The sequence below is a fragment of the Oryzias melastigma genome, linkage group LG6 (assembly GCF_002922805.2).
Source record: "Oryzias melastigma strain HK-1 linkage group LG6, ASM292280v2, whole genome shotgun sequence".
NCBI classification, from domain to species: domain Eukaryota; kingdom Metazoa; phylum Chordata; class Actinopteri; order Beloniformes; family Adrianichthyidae; genus Oryzias; species Oryzias melastigma.
In genome coordinates, this window is record NC_050517.1 from 22,186,043 (window position 1) to 22,212,017 (window position 25,975).

Sequence of the window (25,975 nt, forward strand, 5' to 3'; positions counted from 1 at the left end):
TCAAAAATCATATTAATGCTTAGTGTGGGGTTGGCTACACTAAACAACTAGACACGTTCACCTTTTTTAGATTGCGATTTCCTCTTTTCCGACTACCCTCAAACGCAGCATAGCGTTTGTTTTCATCGACTCTCGTTCTCTTCCCCGTGAAAACCATGACTTTTATTCTCCTTACTTCTTTTCTGTCGTTCCTGCTTTGTTCCACCTCAGCTTCTCCGCCGAATTTCGTCCTCCTGTTCGCAGATGATTTGGGTTTCGGTGACCTGGGCTGTTTCGGACACCCAAGTTCCCTCACTCCGAACCTGGACCGCCTGGCAGCAGATGGACTCCGCTTCACAGATTTCTACTGCACCAGCCCGGTGTGCAGTCCGTCCAGGTAGAAAACGATTGACAATAGGAAATAAGACTTATTCTTATGTCAATTTATCAAGCCGGCGTGATTTTGCGTCTCTTCAGGGCGTCGCTGCTGACAGGTCGCTACCAGACCCGCTCAGGTGTCTTCCCAGGTGTGCTGTACCCAGGCTCCATCGGAGGTCTCCCTCTGAACGAGACCACCATTGCGGAGGTGTTGAAGCCTCTGGGCTATGCTACCGCCGCCATGGGGAAGTGGCATTTGGGACTTGGAGCCAACGGGACGTTTCTTCCAACCAGACAGGGATTCGACCAATACCTGGGGATCCCTTACTCCCACGACATGGTCAGTGTGTAAGAAACCTGAGGACATATGTTATTATGTTGAACCAGAGAGGGTGAGAGGAACCAGGAACTATCATCCGAAATTCAAATTTGAGTTGTGGGTGGGACTGTTAATTGGCGTGGAAGTAACCTTCCACTGATGTCCCATCATCCCTTTGTTTGCACTGTCTTGCTATTTCTAGCCCCTCAGAATCTGAAGCTAACATCGGAATGGGTTTTTTTTTAAAAAAATCCTTAATTTACGTATATTAATCTTCAATTTGGTTGTATTAATAAAGACAAAATATTTTTACTATTTTAGGGAATGTTTTCATTCACGTGCTGTTTTTTTTGTTTGTTTGTTTATATAAAACTCAACTTTTTGGTTTTCAAAAATTATTTAAATCTTTTATGTCAATTGCTTCAAAGACTAGAAAATAAAAATGCTATGAAACTTTATATAATGTGTCAGTTTATTCAATTTAGTTTTTTTCTTCTTTTTTATTCATAACTTTAGGTTGTTTTGCTACATTAAAACTGAGTTATTTTCTGCTATTTTTTTAAATTTACATTATGTTTTTATTCTCTTGTTGGCTGCAAAAATGGCTATATTGTGCCTATACAGCCATACAGTTTTGAGCCAGATGCCATCTCGAAAAAAAAAAAAAAAATGAATAATGGATCTCTTTGTCTTCAAGTTGCATTAGAATGCAGCAAGGAGACTTTGGCCCGCCCATTTCAGTTTCTACGTCAAAACTGAGCGCTTTTTCAAACACCATTTCTTCATTTGCTTCGGATTCGTCACAATTTGAATAATTATTGACTCAAATTCTGAGCTTTACTCCTAAAATATTTCATATATGTCCTCCATCATTGAAAAAAATGCTACATAAACATGTTAAAAACACTAATAACACGATGTTCCTTGGGGTGAGTCTTTAAGGACATCAGCTTTTTTTACATTTTTCTTCTGTAACCTGTTCCCATCCACTTCTGTTTGTGACACACTACGGGTTCTAATTCTGTTTCCGTCTGAATCTGTTCTCCTCCTCAGGGGCCCTGCCACAACCTGACTTGTTTCCCACCAGACGTCAAGTGTTTTGGGTTTTGTGACCTTGGCACGGTGACTGTGCCACTAATGCACAATGAGGTCATCAAGCAGCAACCTGTTGATTTCCTGGACCTGGAAAGAGCTTACAGCGACTTTGCTACCAATTTCATAATCTCATCAGCGAGTAAAAAACAGCCTTTCTTCCTCTACTACCCTTCCCATGTAAGACATCACACTCCCACTGGCTTCAAGAAACAGTGAGCAGGATATGAAGGATTAGTAGAACACTCATTGCTTCTGCTTTTGCAGCACACCCACTACCCACAGTATGCAGGTCCGGGGGCGGCCGGTCGCTCTTTGAGAGGACCGTTTGGAGATGCTCTGATGGAGGTGGACAACACAATAGGAAGCCTGATGGCAACCCTGGAAAAGACAGGAGTCATCAACAACACTCTTGTCTTCTTCACAGCCGACAACGGGTTAGTTATTAGCTCTAATCGGATTTTTAAAGAGTTTGTGAATGCAAGGTAGTGTAGTGGTTAGCGCTCTCGCCTCTCACCTGGTTTGAATCCCGGCTCGGACCTTTCTGTGTGGAGTTTGCATGTTTCTCTACCACTTAAAATGTATAGGTAAAGTGTGGCAGGGTCATTATTTTTTGTTTAATTTGCATCCAAGCCTTTTAAGAGAATTAGCTTTCACGTCAAAGTAAGATTGTTTTTACTTCATATTTTGGTTGTATGAAATAAAATGAACTGTTAAATCCAAATGATATTGGGTATTCTTTAACGTGCTGTTTTTTCCAGACCTGAGCTGATGCGCAGAGCCCGTGGAGGCAGCGCCGGCCTCCTGAAATGCGGTAAAGGTACTACGTATGAAGGGGGCATGAGAGAACCAGCCATTGCGTACTGGCAAGGAACCATCAAACCAGGTGAGAATAATCCAAATCTCGAACTCAAAAGATGGTTAAAAGAGGAATATTAAGATTTATTTATTTTTTAAAGTAGGTGTTTATGGCTTTTTTTTACTTGTTTCTAAAGTATTCTAAGCTGTAAAACGTATTTAAATAAAACTTTTCTATTTTACATTGAATTAAAATGAAACTTTAAACATTTAAATAAAAAGTACATATTTTCTTACATTTTTTTTTGTTCTTTTCCTGTATTTCCAAACCCGTCTTTTACAGGTGTGACTCACGAGATGGCCAGCACTCTGGACGTTCTTCCCACATTTGCAGCTCTGGCCGGAGCCAAGCTTCCACCTGTGCTGCTGGATGGTGTCGATATGATGGACATCCTGTTCAACCAAGGAAAGGTAGCAGCAAAGTGGCCTTTTAGTTTTAGTAGAACTTAAATTTAAAATTGTGCTCATCTTTTCATTATTGTTTTCAGAGTAAAAGGGAGGCGATGATGTTCTACCCAATAGATCCCACTGAGAAGTATGGACTCTTTGCTATCCGCTTGGGAAAATACAAGGCTCACTTTTACACACAAGGTAGAGTTTCACCATCTAAATGATATTTATAATTCACTTCCTTACAGTCAGATCTGACTTGTTGGTTTGTTTCAACCAGGTGCTGCTCACAGCAGCTCCACCCCAGACCCAGACTGCCCAGGGACTGCCTCCTTCAAGCCTCACGACCCCCCTCTTATTTTCGACTTGGAGGATGACCCCTCGGAGAATTACCCACTCTCGCTGAAGGACCAGCCGCATGTCCAAGCCGTGCTGGAGGAGATCTTGAAAGTGAAGGCAGACTTTGAAGCCACCATGGTGTTCGGTGAGAGCCAGGTATCGAAGGGAACGGATCCGGCTCTGGAGCCGTGCTGCAACCCCGAGTGCAGCCCCAAACCCAGCTGCTGCCACTGCTGAAGGGACAGACGGTGAATCTCCGAATGTGCTGCTGAACTCACCTTTTAAAGTCCCACTCCAGCCATAATTTTTTATATCCTAAAATGATTTTTTAAATTATGATTATGAAGTTTATAGCCAAAAATCAAAAAGAATTTGCTGTTTTTTAAGACACATTTTATCCACAGTAGCTCATTGGAAATACAATTCTGGATTGTTTGCACAGTGCAAACTGTGTTATTAAGTCTGAGCATTTTCAAGCACCCGGTTTTCTGATTCAACACAATTTGAAATGAGAAATACTCAGAAATGCAGTTTTAATTCTTTTATATAGGTCCTCTACTATTAAAAAAATACTACAAAAACAAGTTAAAACACAAAAAAGACTATTTTCATTGGAGTGGGTCTTTAAATGTCCTAATAAGGTAAAGCAATGGTGAAATCACTTGCTTCTGAACAATTGATTTTTCTTTTGCGCTGAAAAAAAAATAACAGACAATCACTTTTTTCTGCAAGGATGTTCTCCTAATGTTGATTGCACTTTTTTTACTCCAAATGTACTGTACCTTTTCTAACTTTTTACTACTTGAAAACAATTATCTAAACTTGTACTGTGACTTGCACTCGAAAAAGAAAATAAGAAATAATGCATTAATGTTTACAAATGATTTAACAAGCAGAACAATAAAGACGACAACAAATGTTTCGGACATCAAGCATATATTTTATTTTTAAGACCAAACCCATGACAAGGCAGAGTGTTTTTTTATCCTTTTTTTTAGATTTTTGTAATATTTCTTTGTTTTCCCTTGAATTTTACAAGTCCTTGTTTTTAAAGATACAAGATATTTGCTTCTGTCACATACTGTTTTGTTCTAGGTTTACAGTGAAGAGTCCTGCTGACTTAACAAAGTGGAAAGTTGCTTTAGCTGTATTCCTCAGTGGCTATATGGTACTAATCTTCATCAAGTGGTTGGTTTTTTTTTTTGTTTTTTTGGAAACTAGGGAATTGAACTTGGCTGTAGTGAGATAGAAAACATGGAAGCGAGTAGATGCATTTTTGAGACGGGTCTCGCTGCTTTAGCTGGGTGATTGCTATAATCTGCGCAGCAATAATAGTTTTCCAGTGGCGGATGACTCGGTCACTATCAGTTCTAACAGCAGATTGGTCAGTAGCCTGGTAGCATACTGTCACACCTCACAAATGAGCCCTGAATGTGCAGTAGAAGTTGTAATGGAGCACTGGCAGGGACCAAAGTGCCAAACTGAGATAACACATCCAGTTGAAACACAAGACACTGAAAGAAAATTATTGCAGATCACATATATTTATGCATTTTTTTAAATTCCTTTAGGGGATTTCGTCTGGTTCTGATCTCTTTTAATGAATGTACATATTAATTTCATCAACATACTAAACATAAATGACACATCACTATTTTAGATTTGCTATTTTATATACATAATCTAAGTGACAGCGATACACATGTAGATAATACCCTCCCTCCTGTCGTATCAGCCTTGAGTGAGCTTTCCACCATGTAGTCCGGTTTGATTTAGCCGTTAAAGCAGAACAAGATGCCAAACTGTTCCTGAAGGAATGACAGGGATTGCTGCAGGGAGGTAAAGCCGACATGTTTCTTCTCAAGATGGTTGCTCCTAATTCGTTTTAAAAAGGTGCAAGGCTGTAAGCTGTGGTGTTTAGAATATACGTTTGTGTCATTTCCTCAAAAACTAATCAAGGACTCACGCTGCCATCTAATATACCCCGTATGCTTAAAAAAGAACAAACCATTTACACAAGAAACCCCTTCTTAACTTGTCGTTTTCTCGTAAAACCTCAACCAGGTGCTGTGCGGTGTCAGCCACTCGCAGATCTAGTCGTTCCTTTTTCCTCTCACTGAATCGTCAAAGTCAAAAGAAATTGGAGACTAGCACATCACCAAAACAAAAGAACCCACAGTTAAACAGTCAGAGTTGTGAGAATATGGCTTGTCAGAGGGCCTAAGAAGCCTTCATTGACCTAAAAGTCACATCTCTCCTATAAAGTATACGGTGACCAATGAGGGGAAACTTTAAGGATTGAACAGAAGGATAAGATTGCAGTCATATCGTTGGATACTGGGTCTAATCCAAGCGTCTGGAAAGCTAGTGACATTCAAAGGTCACCCTAATCCACTAACCTCACACCTGCCTAAGTGAGCCGTTTGGGCCCACATCAAAACTGAGCCTCACCTCTTCTAAAACTGCTCTGGATGGATGAGGCTACTCTCTATACACGTATTTACAACAAACAAAGCTTGAAGGGACAACGGGGGCTAAGCTTGAACCAAGTCTCTCTACTTAACATCAATGTCACCGTCAGTAGAAAGCGAATTTGCTGTTCGTCAGTACTAAAGAAAAACGTATTTACAATGAACTGAAACGTCAACCTTTTGATTCTAGATCTGCTTGTCGTTCATTTGCGTTGTGTGTGTGGTTTTTTTTTCTTTTTGTGCGTGTCTGTGTGCGGTAAACCTACTTGCCATGCATTAAAAAGTGATACAGCCATAGTAGGTCTCTTGTTTCATTTCAAAAGAGAAACTTTTTTTTTAAATAAACAAGTGCTCAGCATCGTCATTTTATATAATAGAAAAAGGTCAAAATAACAGACCGCCCCTCCTTCAGGAAACAGAAAAAAATAAACTCAGTCATGTTACAAGCATATTGTAGAAATGAGGATCCCCGTTTCAGTAGGATGAGGAAGAGTATTTTACAATACAATGATAAAGAAAATCAGCTGACTATGCCCTCTGATGGCAACCTGATGAAAGTACACAAGCTGTAGAGGAAAACGGTTGTCATGGCAACTGGTCTTACTCCAGGTAGATGTCCTCTGTGGGGCAGGCGTACTCCAGGTGTTCTTGATAGTACTCCTGGAAGGCTCGACTACAGATAAGACAGACATATGGAATTTAGTGATTTTCCTGAGAGCTGCAATCAGATCAACACCAAACGTTGGATTACAGAAAGTTGTGTAGGTCCAAAGAAGAAGCTGTGACTCAACATATGAGCTCAGCACTTTGAATCCAGAACAGTAAACTGAGAAGATCTACATGAAACTCAGAGGAGAACATAGTGTTTCCCTGGACTTACAATGCATCCGGTCCGGTCGTCGGAGCGGTCTAGTTATGGCAGATGACTCGTATTGGCTATGGATGGCTGTGGTCCTCCTAGAAGACGTGCTCTAGCTTGCCTCCAACATCCGGCAAAAATTTGAACCCAATGAAACAGATCAGAGCGCCGGAGAGGCCGGAAAGGACTGGATGCAGTTTGAGCCTGGGGTTAGTCTAGTATGTCTTGTTGACTAACCCCGGGCTCCCACGGCTAGCGTTATGCCTCCAATGTCAGCGCTGGAGTCTTTACGTAAATTTACGTCTTTACGGAAATCCCACCGCAGACGATCATGTTCAACCTCTGCAGTCAGACTCCGAATCTGCTTTGTTGGGTTCAAATTTTCACTGGAATAAGGTGGGGATTACTATACATCCTTTGTAAATTGCGGGCTATCTCGTGAACCTGCGGGAGTTTGGAGTTTCGCGAGGTCGGCAGCAGAGTCTGTGGCTAATATGAACCATCTGCTGTCGCTAGACCACTCCCACATCGCACCTGAACTGTAACAGTTCCCTTGTGGTTCGTTCAACCACCTCAAGGGATGTAATGAAAACCACCATTGTAGTAAATGTATCGTAAAGTATTTGTAAGAATGTTTGGTAACCCTTTATATTAAGGTGTGCTTGTTAAGTATCAATAAGATATTAATAAGCATTAGTAAGATGCTTATAATTTGCTTATATGCACTTATAAAGATATTAATAAGCCGCTTATTACACCATTATCTAAATTATGGCGTGATGTCAATCCAATTAATTATATGCTTGTAAATACTTAAAAAGCAATTTGTAAGCTACTTATTACAGTATTATATAGTATCAGGTTAATGAGCCGGTAAGCGGCTTATTAATATCTTTATAAGTGCATATAAGCAAATTATAAGCATCTTACTAATGCTTATTAATATCTTATTGATACTTAACAAGCACACCTTAATATAAAGCGTTACCGAATATTTTAAGTTACACGTACTTATCACATACAGGTGATGCTCTAGTACATGAACATGTTCGCCTCATGGACTCCTTGCGTGGTCTACAATCTTTAAATTGTGTGCATGCCCAATACAGATTTGCCCATTTTTCACCGTATCCACTTGTAGTGCAGTTGTGACTGAGCATAAGCACTACTTCTTGCAATGTTTTCCTATTTTGGAAGTTACTTCACATATGACAAGGGGACCAAAAAAGTTATGTTTAGAAACTTTGTAAATATTTGGTACCTAATTGATATATAAAGTATGGAATATGATGGTCATACCCGACACTCTCAGCTACAGGCCGCATTGTTTCCTGGGATACAAACACATGGCAAGCAAATCTGTTCAGCATTGGATGCTTGGTGATGAAACCAAAGTAGCTGCAGAGAGAAGAAAGCAACAGGAAACAATGAGCATAATATCCCAATGCTAACAGGGCCCAGAAGACGGGTAGGTTAGCTTACCAGTTGTTCCTCGGGTGGCATCCGCAGAACGAGATGTTCTTCATCTGGAAGAAGTGACTACATCTGTCAAACTGAAGAGGAGAGAAAAAAAAGTCAAAAACAAATCCTCAATATTTTATTCTAAAATAATCTACTGAATAGATGTTTGTTTATACCCCTTCAAGGGTGTCGTATTCATCCTCCAAACTCATGATTAATTTAACTCCTTGTAAACTGATCTCCAGCTCGCACAAAGACGGAGGTCGCACGTGGACCGTCTGCTTTCTCGACATTGCAATCTGGCAGAAAGAGAAAGTGTTCATTTCAAAGTCTATAACCATGACTAAATGGGGATTTTGGTGAATAATGCTTTCTTACTTTTTGCATTGCAGCACAGAGAATGCCATTCCCTTGGTGATAAGGTACCTCAACAGACCCCAAAAACTGAACGTTGAAAGTTTCAATCCATGCTGGATTCCTCTTCACCCCTTCAATGAGTAATTCATCTTTAATGAAATGCTCAGCTGCATTAAACATGGAAAAGTGGACGCATCTCTCCTCACCCAGCAACTCCTTGGACTGGCCTATGACCTCATGGGCATAGAAAGCAGGAAAGATGCCTCTCTCCCCCGTCCGCATGTTGTAGCCTCTGTACCAGTAGTCATCCTCCTCTTCCTCCACATACAAAGGATCGTCCACATCCAGCTCGAGTTCGTCAGCATGTCTGGGAATGAACCTGCAGAGAACATTGAAAAGGTAAAAAAAGAAAGAGAATTAATAACATTTTAAAAAAACAGATTGTTTTTGTGTGTCGAAGCAGCTTTTTCAAGGTTTTGATGTGGAAAGAAAACATGATGGGCAGTGGTGGAGGAGAACAAAGAGGTTTGAAGCTGACATGTGCAAAATATGCATGCAGTAGAGCCTCATTAGGGTTTTCTCTCTGTGTGATTGTACACACACACACATGCAGGAATACAGGGACACAGGTGGTGCCTGATCTGATTATTGTAAACCACCCTGCAGCTCTGAAGTCCAGCTGTAGCCAAGACATCTGCCTTCCTCCATAACTTAATTAGCTTTGCACCATTGTTGCAGGATCCCATCAGGATCTTTCTTTGTCTGCAGAACAATTGTTTGCCCAAAAGGAATATACAGTAACACAAAGCAAAACTCATGCATAATGTATTAAAAATCAGTACATTTAATTTTTTTTATTTAGTATTTGTTGCTATTTTTTTTAATAGTTTTATAGTTAAAAGTGACAGAAACAAGTGGAAAATTACCTGTATACTGCCCTGTGTGTCTGGTCCCTTTCTTCTCCATTGATGGTACATGAGAAAAGTCCAAATGATTCTGTGCCTACATCAAAGACAAAAACGATTAAGAAAATCTCCACTTATTTTTAATTGACTTTAGTCATGGAAAATAGTGCCAACGTTCAAATGAGGATATATCCTTTTTACAGTTAATCAACAAATATTTGAAAATGTTCACCCATTTGTACTCCTGTGTCCCCCCTTCTTTGATGTGAAACATTAATTATACAAATCTTTGACAGGAAATTCAAAATAAAAACTGATAAAAATCAAATGCAAATTAAAGTATCTATAATGAGCTTTTAATCATGCAAATTTCTCTTCATTAGAGGTTTAAATCTTGATGCAGAACATTGATTGATGATGTACTGGAGGACCACTTCCATTATTCATTTGTAAGGGGGGGAGCCCTGCTAAATTTGAATGATATGCTAATATTTCAAGAGTGATTTGTGAATTCTTAATGTACTATTGCAGTGATGCTGATAATAACATTTAAGAATGGGTTTTTAAGGACAAATAACCAAGCATGTTTTCTACCTTGTAGTAAAAACACGAAAAGCTTAATTTTCAATCTGCAGATGCGTCCATGTGTGCCTTACTGGAGGATCGGGAGGTGCTGTTGACAAACACATTCAGGAACTTTTTGGAAAAAGGGAGGTCAGCCTCCGGAGACGAATCTTCAGACGAGCTGAGAAGTTCTGGCCTGTCAATCTCCTCATCCCCCTGATCGTAACCCACTTCCACAGGCCTCAGGGGCTCCTCGTCACAAAGAGTGGAAAGTTCGCTATCGTCACTCAGAATGGAGGTGCACCTAAAAGGAAAAGATGTGTAAATCAGCTGAAATCTTGAAAGCATTGAAGGTTTTCTAAGATTTTGGGCATACCTTCTGAGGCTAACAAGTTCCAGGGTAGTGTTCTCATCCACTACTAACGTGTACTTCATGGAGTCATAAGCCAGTCCATCAGCCTCAGTTGGCGGCCTTAAAGCCTGTTCTTTTTCACACAGTGGGAGATCTTGGTCTGGTGACAGATGGTCTTGTACGCTGGAATCAATGGGTGGTGAGCTATCAAGCTCTAAGTCACTGCCATCAAAGGATTTCTTTCTCATGCCTTCCAGGAAAGGGTAAGAGTCACCATTGTCTTCTTCGTCATCATTGTCTGTGGAGTAGGTGAGGGTGAAGCAGCGGTTTGTTTGGGCGGTGGGTATATCAAGCGTCAGGCTGTTTTTGACCTCCGTAATGCGTTCAAGAGAAGCTGACGAGCGACTCGTTGGCCTGGGCTCTGTTTCCCTTCCTTCGTCCTTGTCGCTTACCACACTCTCGCTGAGACTGGGGGAGTCCAAATCCCCTCTTCTCTCCAGAATCATCAGGTCATTATTGGGCTCTTCGTCATCTTCCTTTCTCACAACATTCTTAGACATTTTCCCAAAGGAGTTCTTGTCAAAGTTTTTAGTGAGATACGAAGAGCTGTAATTTGAAGAACTCTCTAAATTCAGAGGAGTTATAGTATCCCCGGTGGGGTTACTGATATACAGACTCATACCTCCTCTTTGCTTCAGTGCGGCTACATTATTACTCCTCTCTGAAGATTCCAGTGTTCCCTCTCCACCTCCTCTATCCTGCTCCTGTTCCTCATCATTGAAGCTATCCCTGTCGCCAATATCTGAGGATGGTGAGATAGTGTCTGACACGGAGGCCTTCCTCTTGAAGCACTGCTCCGGACAGCTGATTGGGTAAGAACCTTCTGAGATCATCCTGTTGACTAAGTTGCTGAGAAGCCAGGGAGAATCTGAGTTCTCACTCAGCTCGTCTTCGCTTTCTGACTCTGAGTCACCTTCACTGGTATCATATTCGTCTGAGCTCGGCATTAGTCTTGGGCCTACTGGCAGGTAGAAGGAACGCTTAAAACTTTCCAGGCTGTGATCCGGTTCTATCTCAAGCACCATGGGTTTGGATTGACCGTCCTCACAGCATGAGGTTGGAGGGAGAGTCTCATCTGGGTCAGCCTGGTGCTCGAAAGGCACCTCATCATCTACACTCTGCAGGCCCATCAGAGCCTGACCGTCATCGTAGGACTCTGGGGGTAAGACGGGTGAGTCAATGGGCGAGGGTGTAGCAATAGTGGGTGAGGGGAGTGGAGAAGGTGAGGGCAGACAAGAGCCTTCTTTGATTGGGTCAGGCTGACCCAAAAGTAGAGTGGCTTTCAGTCCAACAATTCCACTGTCCTGCTCTAACTCTGTATCTGGGTCCAGTTCTTGGTCTGATGTGGGTGAGCTGGCTTCCTCGATGGAGTTGGTGAGATGAGACGAACGTCCACTGCTGCTTTCATCACTTGTCAGGTCAAGTTCTGTTTCTGAAATGGAGGAAATCATGTTGGAAACCACAGGCCCACCACAAGAAAATGCAGCCTCCAGCTCCCCTTCAAGGTCAGAGTCAGATCCTGGAGAACTGAGGTCCTTGTCTTGATCCGAAGTTATATAACCTCTCTGGTTCATGTCTGCAATCCCTGGATCTGAAGATGGAGAGGTGGAATCATTAGGTCCTTGAGCAATGGTAGAAACGACTGGAGCGTCTGCACTGTTGGACTCACTTTGAGCCTCTGAGTGATAATCCGAGAAAGAAACTGGCTCGGGGGGCTCAATGGAGGGGAATTCCACATATGATGACTGCTTCTCCATGCACACAAACTCCACTTCAAAGTCCTTGTCCAGTTCTTCATCAGACAAGGGTGTATCAGCACCATCGTTAGCTCCCATAGGTGCTGTAGAGGACAAGCAGCGACTGGTGCCGTCTGGATCCAGATCGTTCTCCGGTTCGATCCCTGACTCACTGACGATCGTGTAGGTGTCTGTAGTGCGCCGGTTTGAGTGTTTGTGATTGTGGTAGCTGTTCAGGTCGTGGTCTACTTCTGTGTCTGAGCACTGCGAGTGCTCGTCCACGGAGGGAACTCTCCCTGTCTGGTTCAAACAGTCCGCCTTTGGTTCAGTGGGATTGGTGGAGCAATGATGGGACTTGTGCTGACCAAAGGAGCCTGTGCAGATGAAGAAAGAAAAAAAGGGATTAACAGACAAAGTAGGTCATAATTTACAAATATAAACAAAATGGATGATTATTAGAATGCCAATGGAAAATGGAGACTAAATGAAAGCAGCTCCTTATGAGTAAACAATAAAGAAAATTGAATGTAAACGGAACAAGGTCAGTGGACTTTCGTTGAAGTCATATGTTTCTGTACCCCAAAGGAGCAAATGCAAGCATACATGTCTGTAGTATTCTCTCAGTGAAGTCTAGTCCACATCATTCACATCATGATGTCAGTGGGATGATCTCTAAGTTTGCTTTTTGGCCTTCTTGTTACCGTATTCCAGCCTCTCTCGCCTGTTGCCCTCCATGTCGCAGAGGAGGGGCCTATGTGGTGACTGGGGGTTCCCGCCCTCCCTTGCCTGTGTCGGAGGTATACCTTTGCTCTGTGACCGGGGGGCTTGGGTGATTGGAGAGGCCGGGCACTGGCCTGTCACATGACTACCATCCTCCAGACATGAGTGGGTTGGAGACAGACGGCCTGAAGACATTTTGCAAGTGTCAGAAAATTAATTGGCTAAAGTTTTTGAAGTCCCACTGAAAAAAGAATCAGCAGAGGAAGGAATCTAAAGTGTTTTTGTGGAAACACTCCTCACCTTGTGAAGTTGGGTTGCATAAAGAGTCCTGCCAGCTTCCTTTTTTTGGTGACAAGCTGCTGTTGTTGTTCAGCGAATCCTAAACAAAGCAGAAAGCAAAACCGTGTACAGCCTCATTTGGGACTTTTACAAAGAAGTTGTATAAGACTGGATTCATTGTTTGTTTACCTGCGACACTGCAGTGGTCAGATTCAGCGTGGTGGGTCTGCTCTTCAAAGTGCCTAGAATAGGAGATGGAGGAGGTGAGACAGATGGAGACGGAGGTGCGTCAGGGTCCACCTCTTCATCATCCTCTTCCTCATCTTCCTCTTCATCGTCAATCATCTCAAACTCCTGGAAGTCATCTTGGAAAGAGCAGACTGGATGGTGTAGGTCACTCTTCTCCAAAATAAGGGAATCCTATAAACAGAGGAGAAAAAAACATGAATAAAAGTTTAGAAAACTGTATCTGTATTTTGAGTTAGACTTAAAATTGTGCCGTACAATCCATTGCACACCAAGAAAAATTAAGTCCTCAAACTTGCATCTATTGAAGATCAAACCATAATATTCATAATTCTTGCAAAAAAAAGTGACAAGTCAGTAAAAAGAACAACTAAACTCTTCTTAATATCAAGAAACAAATGTCTCAGTTGTTAATAATAGTAGATCCAAGACTTTTCTTTGAGGACCTACATGCACTGTGATCAAAAAGTGTCGGCAAGTTTTTTTTTTTCATTTCATAAATATATTCATTGTGACCAATTGAACAATCATTTTCTCACATTTTTTATTTAAAGCAACAAGCGTCTACTGCTACATATTATGAAATTATATACATTGTTTTATAATATGTAACTTTTGGAATAGAGTTTAAAAGGATTCTACTTTTGCAGCTACAAAGGCCCACAATCCATTGCTTTTGCGTGCTGGTCCCAGTGGGTAAACGCATGTCTGAAGAAGGGCATTTAACGTTAAATCAAAGCCAAAGCAATTGTGTGCAGAATCACAGAAAGAACATTTGCACTAAATCAGTCAAGGCCTGGGTTAACAACAATCACCACAAATGTGTTGACCTACATGTGGAGATAGTAACTGTTGGTCAAAGAAGAAGAGGGAAGTGTGTTTGGAGGCAGCTAAGAGCAAATATAGTAAAAGTTTGAGCAATAAAGTTACAGGGAAAACTTGATTTTGAGAGAAATTTTAGTATTTTGACCTTGTGGGTTAATTAAAAAAGATTCACAAAATCTTCATATTTTATAGATTTTTGTGCATTTTTTGGCACCTCTTGTCAGAACATAACTACAATGCTCACTTTCAATATGTTCATCTTTAAGGCTTTAAACACTCGCATGCACTTCTGCTGTTAGGAGTAATAAATGGTGAAGTGAAAAGCTGGTGGTTCTCTGTTGAGGCATTCCGCACACACCAACAATCACTGGGAAGTAATTATGTAAATCTTTGAATGGCAACGTGGAGGAAAAAGGAACAAAAGGTTTTTAAAAGGTAAATCAAATAGGAGGCTGTCTCTTCCATTGGAAGAAAAATAAGCCATTTTTTTGAAACTGAAGTGTAGAGGTAGAGCGGTCAACCACTGATTGGAAGGTCACAGGTTCAATTCCTGCTTTACCTTTGCCAAGATGCTGAACGCCCTATTGCTTGGTAACCATCTGCCATAATCAGTGTGTGTGAATGGGACCGTAAGGCGCTTTAGGCCTGAATGAAAGCACAAAAGCGCTGTATAAGTGTACACAACACTTTGGGGGGAAACCCAATGGAGTGCAGCCTGTCAAAATGACCTGACAGCTGATTTTATAACTAAAATCTAACCCAAAACCAACAAATAATGCTTGAGTTATGTTGTTTAGAACAAATAAATGTACTTTTATTGAGTTTATTTTGCATGCTGCCTTTTCATAACAGGAACAGGCCTATTCAGAGAATCAAGACTGAGTAAAATAAGAGAGTAGAGCTGGAACAAAGCTGGGGGGGGCGGTGTAACAAGAGTGGATCAATCAGACATGTCTCAGGTTTCAGCCTATTTACTGGAAAGAGAGGCATTAGATGGGCCAGATTTTATAGAACACATCCATTAACCTGCTCAGTAATAATAAGTAAGCCAAAAAAAGGATGCATTGAAATTATTTCAATTCATTTTTTTATGCGCTGCTTGAATATTGTTTTTACTTGACTTCTACTGTTCTTCAGCACTGAAGATGAAGGATTTTTATTAAATTGGAACTATTTAGATCAGATATTACATTTTTTTGAGCTCGAGAGCATATTTTTGGGGTATGCAGAGTGACTCAAAAGTACAAAAAATAAAACATATTTTGCTTGGAAATTTATATTTTGCAGTTCTATGACAAACTCATCTGACAGAATTGTACAGCCCTGCTTTTTTTGCCCCTACCCCAAAGCTTCCTAGAACACAAAAAGCTGTAAAACTATCACCGAACACCAACAAATAAGATATCTGTTGGCACATATGGGGAAAATGAACACTCTCCGAGTGTTCCTTTAAGTGTTCCTCTAAATAAAAAGGGGGAAATGTGGTAACAACTGTTCAAACTGCAGTGCACCTTTCTCCTGGATGCTTCTTCCCTGCTTTGAATTTGACAAAATAGTTGCAGGCATTGATTTGTCTGCTTCTGTTGTAACAGCGCAGCAGTTTCTGTGCCTCTCAGTGCAGTCTGTTTTAATGGAGGAATCAAAGCTCGCCCATCCACCATGCACATTCTGCTGACGCCTGCAGCCCCCACCTAAAGCTACAGCAACTGAAATCAACACTCTATCTTTTCCACTGGGACTACACATGAATATGCGCATTTCTGTCCTATTAGCTTCACTGTTTTTGGTGCTTAGATGTGAGGATGTGATGTCCCACATCACTAAACAAACCTTCAGGGCTGACAAATGTGCACACAATAATCCATAACTTGTGGAAAATTAATACATTGCAATATGTATTGATCCAGAACTTGGTTGTGAAAAGGCCTCATCTTTCAGGTGAACATAGTCTGTGCTGTCAAGAAGAATCCTCCACAAGGCCACCTGACAGACAGTTGAGGAGGCTTAAAGAAAAAAAAACTATAAATAAGAGTCGTGTGTCGGCAAGAATCAATCCCTGTGGTTTACAGTTTCCAAGGACATCCCATTACTGCCCCCTCTATCAGTCCTGCAGGGAGACTCAAACCTTCACAAGCATTCACAAAAAGGAGTTAAGTCACTGGAAATTACGTTATAATACGGTAACATGCCAAATACTAGCATGAGTGTTTGGTTTGGTGAAGCTAAGGACTCTTTTAGCACAACCACAGATTTGTAGGCTTTCAAACAAAGCAAGTGAATGGAAAACTGTTGAGTTTTTCTCTTGTGATGCTTGTTCTACGTTTGCTGCTACGTCAGAAAATATATAGCAGAGGATCTTTATTAAAAGCTGTAATGGCAAATGGACTCAATTGATTTTCGGGTCAGAATGCGGGGTCATCTAACCAGCCGAGCAGACCATGTGACACAGGCAAACAAAAACAATCAAGCTTAGACAATAATTAATTTAAGAAAACACATTTTTGAATGATATTTTGAGCTGTAACAGGATGATATTGTGAAAATGTTCAAGCTTTCTTATCACAAAAACTGTAGATGTTTTTAATAATGTTAGCTGTAACTTCTAATCACACAAAACAAACAGGTTTGATTACAAAAAAACTAAAATATGAATATTATTGGGTAGTAATGACGCATTGATGCATCATGTTACAAATGACAAGTCGCACCACAGCTGAGATAGAGACAGCACTGCTCCATCACATCTGAATTATGCATGTGTTCATGGCATTTGATAAGAGCTATGCAGAGACAGGAGAGGCTGTTAGAAACATGGGAAAGGAGCAACACGTCACAATGAGGCAACAAAGCAGCAGGATGTGTATCTGGGACAACACAAAAAAAAGATACTTGCATATTATTATTTGTTGAAGTGCTAAGAAAAAAGAAAAACAACCGAAAAGCTCAAAACAAGAGGTAAAAATAAAATGTTATTCACCTTTCAGCTTATCCCTTTTAGCGATTCATTGAATTGCACAGGAGGTTTAGCAAAGATTTTTATGCTTGATTTCGTATTTGACACAACCCTGTATTTTTTCCGGGCTGGGGACCGGCACAGGAAGACCCAGACTTACTGTGGGGCCCCCTTGTGGTTACACAGTAGAAAGAAGTAACAATAAAATAAAATAAAATAAAATAAGATAAAATTAAATTAAATTAAATTAAAATAAATTAAATTAAATTAACATTCAAATCCAGACTTGTACCCTTTTGTGACTGCATAGTTAGGCTATAGAAAAAGAGATTACAATAAAATAGAAAATATATATAAACTATTAAAATTCTAATATTTTACTTGTCAGTTACAAAAAAATCGCTCAGTGCTTCAGGGTAGTAGAATCTGAAAAGATAAAGCTTTTTAAGCAGCTGACACTGAAAGTTACATATTTATTCTTTTTAAGTAATAAATATGATAAAATACAGAAAGAAAAAAGGCTTGAATAGAAATTGAATGAGTAGTAATGACTTCACTTTTGCTAATTAAAAGCAATTTAAAACCTTATTTGTCATTAACAAGTGAGACCATGTTTATCGTACCCATCTGGTCTGGAGCGTTCAGAGTCGTGCTGACACAATCCAGAAATGTCCTCTTCTGCCTCATTTCTTTTTCTCAAAGCCACTCCTTCTATATCAACATGGTCGCACTTACCTGTCCTCCACACTTTTTCTGTCAATCTTACCAACACTCTTTTGTCTCAAATCACACCTGAAAGCTTTCTCCACACACAGTTTTTCGCCTCGTTCCACACTCTCACATTGGATTGTTGGCCCAAAATACTTCTAATCCTCAACCTTCTTCACCTCTGCTCTCTGCAACCTCACCGTACCACCTGTCACTCTAGTGCAGGAGTCTGCAACCTTTGACACTTAAAGAGTCATTTGAGTGGATTTCTTACTGACCACAACCCAGGAGAACCACAAAGTCTGACTTCACCCTTTAGAAAAGTAAAAACACGCATTTGCATCATGTTAATGTTACTATTTATATATATATATTGTTATATTTATATTTTTTGGCATTAATAAAACATGCACATAAATAGAAAGACTATTTCTTCTGAATGCATGACTTCCTTTCAAAATAAAAGCATCATCTCAATGCAACAAATGTGGTAGGAGGTAGCTTGGTTTCAACATAAACAAGTTTATTTTTCTATCTGTGGTTTATCTCAGTTAGAAATGTAAATCTCACTAATCGAAATTAAATTGGACCTAATGAAATTACTTTTAACATATTTTCTGAACCATTAGGCACACTTGAAAATCCTTAAAAAAATAGAAAATCTTCTGTATATTCTGGTGTGCCTTAATTATTGTTTTTATTATTTTTTAACCAGAGAACCACAAGAAAGGGGTCAAAGAGTCACATGTGGCTCTCTGGTTAAAACAACCTGCTCCCTGATCTCACTATAGATCACAATCTCATCTGCAAACATCCTGATCCACAGAGATTCATATCTGGCCTCAACTGTTAGTCTGTCCATTCTCACTGCAAACATGAAAGGGCCTGAAGGTGATCCTTGATGTTGTCCCACCTCCATCTTCAACTCATCTGCTACACCTAAATCACATCTCACCAATGCCTTACAGCTCTCAAACTCAAATATACTTCTCCTCCACTCCAGACTTCCTCATACAAAACCATAGCTCCTCTCTCTGTATTCTGACAAATGCTCTCTCTAGATCTACAAAGACACTACAAAGATAAATCTGATCTTCTCTGTACTGTTCTGACAGCACATTCAAAGCAAACACTATGTAGTGCTCTTTCTTGGCATGAAACCAAAATCTTGCTCACAAATGTTATTTTTTGACTTCAACCTAGCTTCCACTACTCTTTCCCATAATTCATTGTGTGACTCATCAGCTTTATTTCTTAGTCTATAGTTTCCACAACTCTGGATGTCTGCCTTCCTTCTTCTTAAAAATGGGCACCAGTTCACATTTCCACCATTTCCCAGGCATCCTCTCCTTCTACTAGATCCTCCTAAACTTCCCAATTTGAAGAGGTGTTGTTTTCCAGTCCCAAAGTTTTTACTCCTCCCAACAATCCACACAACATTCTTCCTTTTACATCTTCCACCACTTGTTTTGCCTTTGTCTTCTTCATCTTCCTCACTACCAGAGTCATTCTACTGTCTAATGCTGTCTGACTACACTTTTCTCAGCTATAACTTTTCAATTGGATATCTTTTTAAGATTTCAACTTCTGCACAAAATGTGAAAGCTTCTGTGTTGCTCAATCTACTCTTACTATTCTTGTCTTTTGTGGAAAATGTTCTTTAACACCAAAATTTCCAACTTCTTAGCAAAGTTTACTGCTATCTGTTCTTCTTTATTCCCGTCCTGAATATCTTCTAACTTCCTCATCACCTCTGTTTCCCTGCATGTCCATTAAGTTACCAAACAGGGAAGTTGGAGGCTGACTCCACCCACAGCTGAAATTTGAAAATCCATTCAGAGGGGAGGGGCTTGTGAACAAGACTGTTTTCATTACTGGAGCTACAGATCAAGACTTCGGACTTATGATTTGGCCAATCACAAAATTCAACTGTAATACATCGTTTCAATCTGTAGGAGGCAACACACAAACGTTTTTTTACTTTATTTTCAATAATTAAACAAGTATATTTTAATTTGTCTATAATTTGGCAATGACCAACAGATGGTACTATTAAAGACCCATTTCTAGAAGCCAACAGCCAAAAAAAGTTGATTTAGGGTTTGGTCACCCTTTAAAGCACATTTCTACTGTACTTCCTTCCATAGCGTGTAAGATTTGTCACAAAACTTGAAGAGCTAAAGCAAGATTGTAAAGATGAATGTTATAAAAATTAAAAACAAAGCTTTGACAACAAATTAAATTGGAAAATCATTTTTACCACAAATGATATAAATTAACAAACTGTTGAAAAAAAAAGATTATTTAAATTTATTTTTGTATATTTTTAGCTAAAAACGTATTGAATCCCCTACATTCATATCTTGACATACAAACTCTCCAAAAGTTAGAAAGTATTTGTTAAAAAGTCCACATGACTGCGATGTCAAACCTAAGAAATGGACAGACTAGGCAATTATTAAATGTTAATTACCCACTTAAGAATAAGCTGCTTCATCACACGACATGCACATCACATGTATGTGAGCAGAACTGATTAAGCCCCAAACCACACAAAAGTAATTCTTCCATCAGTCGTCGAGGTTGAAGCATAATCTCTCTATTCGGCGGAGCTCTCCCAGAATGTCGGAGACACGCTTCTGTGTCGGAATTATCCTGACATGACAACGTCCTCATCGCCCTCATCAGCAGAGTGTTGCGGAAGCAGGAAATGTTACTTCTGCTGATGATGACGAGCTGACAAAGCGTCACATGCTTTACTGAGGCTGTCAACATCAAAGCCCATGTCGAGAGTTGTGTGCACAGATTTCTCTGCCTCGCCTTTCTTCTCCTATTATTCTAACGCACACACACTTAAAGGCCAAATAGGTGTGTGTCCTCTCCAGTCAGTGTCAGCAGGATGACTTCCTCTGGGCTGTGAAGTAACGTAACACGCACAGACATGGTCTTTCATATTTGTGTCAAAGCTTTTGCTTGTGCACGTATTTTCTAAAGAGGGCTGCAAGGATGACATGTATGACATGAGAGAAAAAAAATCTCCATCACTTTCCCTGTGGAGGTCTTCTGCCACTGCTTGCAAAGAAGGATCGGTTACAGACAGGCTTTTCTAGCTCTCTGAGATGCATTTTGTTCATGGATTACAGCAGAGGGCACAAAATATTCTGCCCAGAATTAAACCAAGGGCTTAACCAGTCAGGCCCAACCACTGGCGAGGTAAATCCTTATTCTCTGGCAGGTGACAGAAACTGAGGAGGGAGTGTGAGCTCTGTCTCTTAGCAACACTCTGAATGGGGAGCGCTTGGCAACACACTGGGGAGGGAGGGGGGGAGGGATGTCTCTGCATAGCAGCAAACTGTGCTGGGTCACCCACCCTCTGCTGCAGCCGTGGCTCGACGCCACCAGCAGAAAGCATTTACTCCGGCACTATAGACAGTGGAGGGGTCTAAAATTACCATAAAGTAACTACTATGTTCTGAAGTCAAAGTAGAGAAACTTCACAGCTTCACAGCCAGAGATGTGTGAACAGATGCTTGAAGTCAGCAGCTTGCAGCTGAAATCGTTCTCTGTTTAAGTAAAGTTTATAAATTATCCTTTTTGTTTTTAACTACATTTTTAATATTATCAGACTCACAAAACTTATTTTGTTAGAATTCTAGAATTCAAATTAATTTTTGTTATACTTATTAACTTTGTTTAGGTTGTTTTTGCTGCTTTTTGGTCATCTAAAATTATATTTTAAATTAGAAGCTTTGTTTTTTTTGTCTTGAAATGGAAGCTGTAAAATTATTATTTGCTTTTAAAAAAATGCTTGATGGCCGACATTGTTTTTAGGCTGCATGGAATTTTACCAGAATGAGAAGGTTGGTAGATAAATGTCCATTAATGGTCCGTGTGGTGCTCAAAGTGAGTCAAATATGATGGACTAACATTCAAGAAATTCATCAGTACAGCTACTGAAGGAATACATTAATATTCAGGTGCATCTAAGAGAAGATTTCCAATTCATTTTGACTGTAGAATGCTCATTTTGAGAGTTTTCTAAGCTTTTTTTTCTTTCTTACACCAAACTGTAAAGCTGCTCTCAATTATATGAGTTAAACAAATTGTATTTTGCTTTTTTGCTTTAGTGAATGTCTATTACGAATGCAACGATTTACTTTCCCAACAATATAGTTGTAAATCTCAATTTTTGAGGGGGGGTTTGCGGTTTTGTTTTGATTCGATAAATGATTTGTGGATCGCAAAAAGACAAAAAAATTCATGAAATATGTTTTAACTGCTAATTAGCTAGTAATGCTAACGTTATGACATTAAACTTGGTCATATTGTGTGTTCTGTTTTGCTGATTGAACAAAGCGTCAAAGTTAATGTGAACAAATATTAGGTTTTTATCACGCAGAACTGTTTATTTAGATTGTCTTACTGCTGTGAGTTGATTCAATCTGCTTTAAAAGTATAAAAAACAACATCAAATATCAACAAGTGGGATAAAAAAAGAAAAAAATTCACCTTCTCATATGGATCCGAGTCATAATTGAGTCCTATCCCGCAATCATCCGTAATTTCAGAGAGATCTTCATCATCAAACTCCTCCAGGCTGATGTCATGAGCTGGCCTGGAAGAAGGAAATAGTGATCACTGCTTTGAACATCAATGTTTGCAAAATGTCCTTTTTATTTACTGGTTATTGGCACAGAAAGAAATTCCTTTTAGATTTATGCCCACACACTGAGCCCTGCGATGGGGAGACCTGCTCTTACTCACACACTGGCAGGTTCTGTCTGAGTCTCCATCTCATTTTATTGAATCACAAGCAGACAAACGACAAGATATTCTTCCTTCATTCAGAAGTTCTGGGAAATTGTGCTGCATGAAATGAGGTAATACCTAAACATGAAAACAGCGATTTTATCTCTCTGGATCTTACCCCATACTTATTATATGTTAAAAAAAAAGTGAATTTAAAGTTTTCAACAGCTGCTCAAATGTCCGGCTTAGAATCTCTTCCGTCGTCGCTTTGATATTCATCAGGATCCCAAATCTGCAGCAGCTAACTCGGGAAGAGCTGTAGGAAATGCTGCAATGCAGCTTTCCCGTCCAGAAGAGGATGCTCCACATATAAGGTGTGGATGCTCACTTACATCACTAAGTCATACAGGAGTTCCTGTTCAGAGAACAAACGAGGACATGCTGACACAGGTAGGAGGTCAGTGAAGGTCACAGAATGTCACCTGACTCAAACTGGATAAAAATAATCTATTTTAGATTATAGAGTGGTTAGTGGAATTGATAAACACTATAGAATATTTATAAGAAAATGTAGAAATGAAAAAAACAATGAGTTTACATGACACAAAATATATATTTTATCATGAAATATTATAAGCAAATATATAATTTTTCGTAAGTAATTGATATAATAGGGAATTTATTTGCACTTTTGTTACCAAAATAAGTGATTTCCTGCATATTTAGTTGGTGTGTAAAATAGTTATCGAGCTGTAAAAGTGAGAAAACAAAAGAGCAGTAGCACAGTATCCCTCCACTGAGGTTACACTTCATTGTTATGTGTTCTTCTTTAGCTGTTTTTAATGAATGTGGGTGGTAATAATATGTTGTGGACCCCAAAGGCCAAACAGTGAGTACAATCTTTATTCTACCAGTTTTAGCATGCAGAACCAGTTACTTTTTTTCCTTCTATTTGCTTTTGAGAGATGTTTTTACACAAAATCCGCAAAATTTCATTTTTTTTTTGTGTCACCGCATTTATGTCTTTCATCAGCTTCCAACTTTTATAATCATCTGAGCTTCAGTATGCATGTTAGAGAAAAAAAGGGAAAGGCTGCAGAGTTAATCCATATCTGACCTCTACAGGCAGCAACAACAACAATCCACCTCCTCTGTCTTTCTAATTATCCTGTGAGGCTGTAAAGAATAAAGAAATGCGTCTTTTCCACTTCATGGTATTTACTCATTGATGTCATACAAACAAAAACACATAAAATACTTGTAATACGACTTCGCAAACAGGTCAGAATTTATCATTGAATGTAAAATTGCATTTATCGACATTTTCTTCAAGATAATGTATCAGTCGTTGAACAATAGACCTTTTAAAAATAATTTTCAAGAGTTTCTGCTGCCTTTAAACTTAACTTTATTTTCAGAACAAACATTTTTTTAAGACGGCTGCTCAATGTGTTATTGATCAAGAAATGTGAGGTTGTTCGCTTTTATATAGTATATGCATTACAGCAAAAAACAACTTAAAGTTTGTTTAGTTCTGTCCATCTTTCACAAGCAGGAAAGAAGACCCAAAGCTAATTAGATTATTGACTTTACTGCCAATAATCTAATTTATTTATACCAGCTTTTTGAGTTTATATTTATAACTGATGCAGGATTTTTATTTTAAAACATTTTTTTTTTTTACCAAAACCACATTAGCAAATTGGATTGTTTAAAAATAAGGAAACCTTTGACCCAACTTACTTTGAAAGTTTAAAAGCTTTCATGTTACATCCATGTGAACAATAATCACTCAAAGAGCCAATTAATAAAGTAGCAATTAACTGAGTTGATTAATTTTTTTTCTTCTCCTCTAGTTTGGGGTTTTTGTTGTATCAAAGCAGAACTGTAAACAGCAGATTAGATTATGTGAACTTTTTCTACAAAAAGAATGAGTAAACGCCTTTTAAGAGGAATTGTATGGAGAGAAATCAGACTCGTTTGAGTCGTGCATGCACAATTCTTGATTTGTAACTTGTGTCTGCATGTTTGCTTGTAATTCCGGATTTGGGAACCGGCACTTGCGGAAGAAGCAATGAGAATAGAGAAACTTAGACTTTTAATATTAATTATCATGGCTTATCTATTAAAAAAATGTGGAAAAATGTCATGTTTTTAAAAATATATATTATTCACAATCTAAGATCAGAGAAGAGTCTAAAATTAGATTTGTGCGTAAATGTGGTTTTGTGTGTGTGTATGGTGCGTACTTTATAAAGATTTGTTTGTGCAGTTTTAAGCTGCTGTAATTTTAAATTGTGCGTGTGTAAATTTCAGATATATTTTAGCATTTTGTAATTTTTGTACTTGTGAAAGTGCACACAGTTATGCACAGAATATATTGTATGAGTTAAAAATCACGCACACACAATTCGCATGAGTCTATATTCTCTCCATAAATTTGCTTTGGTGATTGTGTCATGTCTGTGTGGATGGAAATGCGTTTCAGGATTCTGGCTCCAGCTCAAACACAGTATATTTAAAGCAGTGCATGATCCCTAAACTCACTATAAGGTAGGAACAAAATCATATAGACTAATTAGCTGTACAGAGTAATAAAAAAAGTTGTTGTTTTAACATTCCAACATTATGTATCATTACTGTACTTTTCCTCTTTCTGAGCATGTGCCCCCTACTCTCTAAAATGTACACAAAGGGATTCAAAGTTTATTTCTCCTATTTCTATTTCCGTTTTTGTTTCTTCTTGCATATCAGGATCTTTTTTTATACACCGATATTCTGCCCCTTAAGAGCAAAGTACAGATTTATGTAGTTTTTTTTTTGCTACCGCTGATCCCCTTATGTAATTTCCCTCCTCCCTATCCCCCCACCTGCAAATTAAGCAATTTTGTTGTACTGTACTTGTACTGTTACAATGACAATAAAGGCTTCAGATTGTGATTATTTACCAGATTTTGCAGCATGTCTCTTCTTGGACGTTTCTTTACTAAATTAATTGGAATATTTTCTATTTATTCAATTCCAAGTAATCCACAGATGTTGACGATGAAGTGAGGAGTGGGAAGGAGTTGGTTCTACCTTACAGAGAAAATTAAAATGGAAAAATAACAATGAAATATATTAGTTGTCTACCATGAACTATTTTACCTATATTTATGCTTTAAAGTTTAATTTGCCTTTTATATGGTTACATTTTTGCTTTACAAAAATGTTTCTTTTTGTTCTTTATGTATTTTTAATCAAAAACTTGGTTTTTGCATGTGTTTGTTTCTACGTTTTGCCTGTACTTTGCTGCAACAATAACTACAACATCATGACTCTAAACACATTTTGAAGAGCCAAGCTTGATGCTTGATGCCTTTAGGGCACTTTTAC

The 25,975-nt window shown here is 39.1% G+C and overlaps 2 protein-coding genes across 3 annotated transcripts in view; one reads left to right on the forward strand and one right to left on the reverse strand.

The window, feature by feature from the left end:
- Positions 1-4,283, forward strand: arsa (arylsulfatase A). The gene is made up of 8 exons (XM_024281847.2): positions 1-376; positions 457-697; positions 1,730-1,948; positions 2,036-2,205; positions 2,530-2,654; positions 2,910-3,037; positions 3,115-3,217; positions 3,297-4,283. Exons 1-8 carry the CDS (start codon positions 156-158, stop codon positions 3,590-3,592), a joined length of 1,503 nt encoding a protein of 500 aa, XP_024137615.1. The 5' UTR covers positions 1-155; the 3' UTR covers positions 3,593-4,283.
- Positions 4,275-25,975, reverse strand: part of mapk8ip2 (mitogen-activated protein kinase 8 interacting protein 2) — a 26,155-nt gene continuing 4,454 nt past the window's right edge. Inside the window, exons 2-14 of one of the 2 annotated variants that reach the window (XM_024281843.2) lie at positions 22,361-22,466; positions 13,309-13,539; positions 13,141-13,219; positions 12,822-13,025; positions 10,349-12,494; positions 10,065-10,276; positions 9,430-9,505; positions 8,710-8,882; positions 8,525-8,634; positions 8,323-8,445; positions 8,168-8,238; positions 7,985-8,083; positions 4,275-6,499 (exon numbers count right to left, since the gene is read on the reverse strand). In XM_024281843.2, the coding sequence (XP_024137611.1) occupies positions 6,427-6,499; positions 7,985-8,083; positions 8,168-8,238; positions 8,323-8,445; positions 8,525-8,634; positions 8,710-8,882; positions 9,430-9,505; positions 10,065-10,276; positions 10,349-12,494; positions 12,822-13,025; positions 13,141-13,219; positions 13,309-13,539; positions 22,361-22,466 (3,703 nt within the window). In that variant the 3' untranslated portion in view covers positions 4,275-6,426. The remainder of the gene's footprint in view (positions 6,500-7,984; positions 8,084-8,167; positions 8,239-8,322; positions 8,446-8,524; positions 8,635-8,709; positions 8,883-9,429; positions 9,506-10,064; positions 10,277-10,348; positions 12,495-12,821; positions 13,026-13,140; positions 13,220-13,308; positions 13,540-22,360; positions 22,467-25,975) is intronic. The other variant, XM_024281844.2, reaches the window with a different exon arrangement.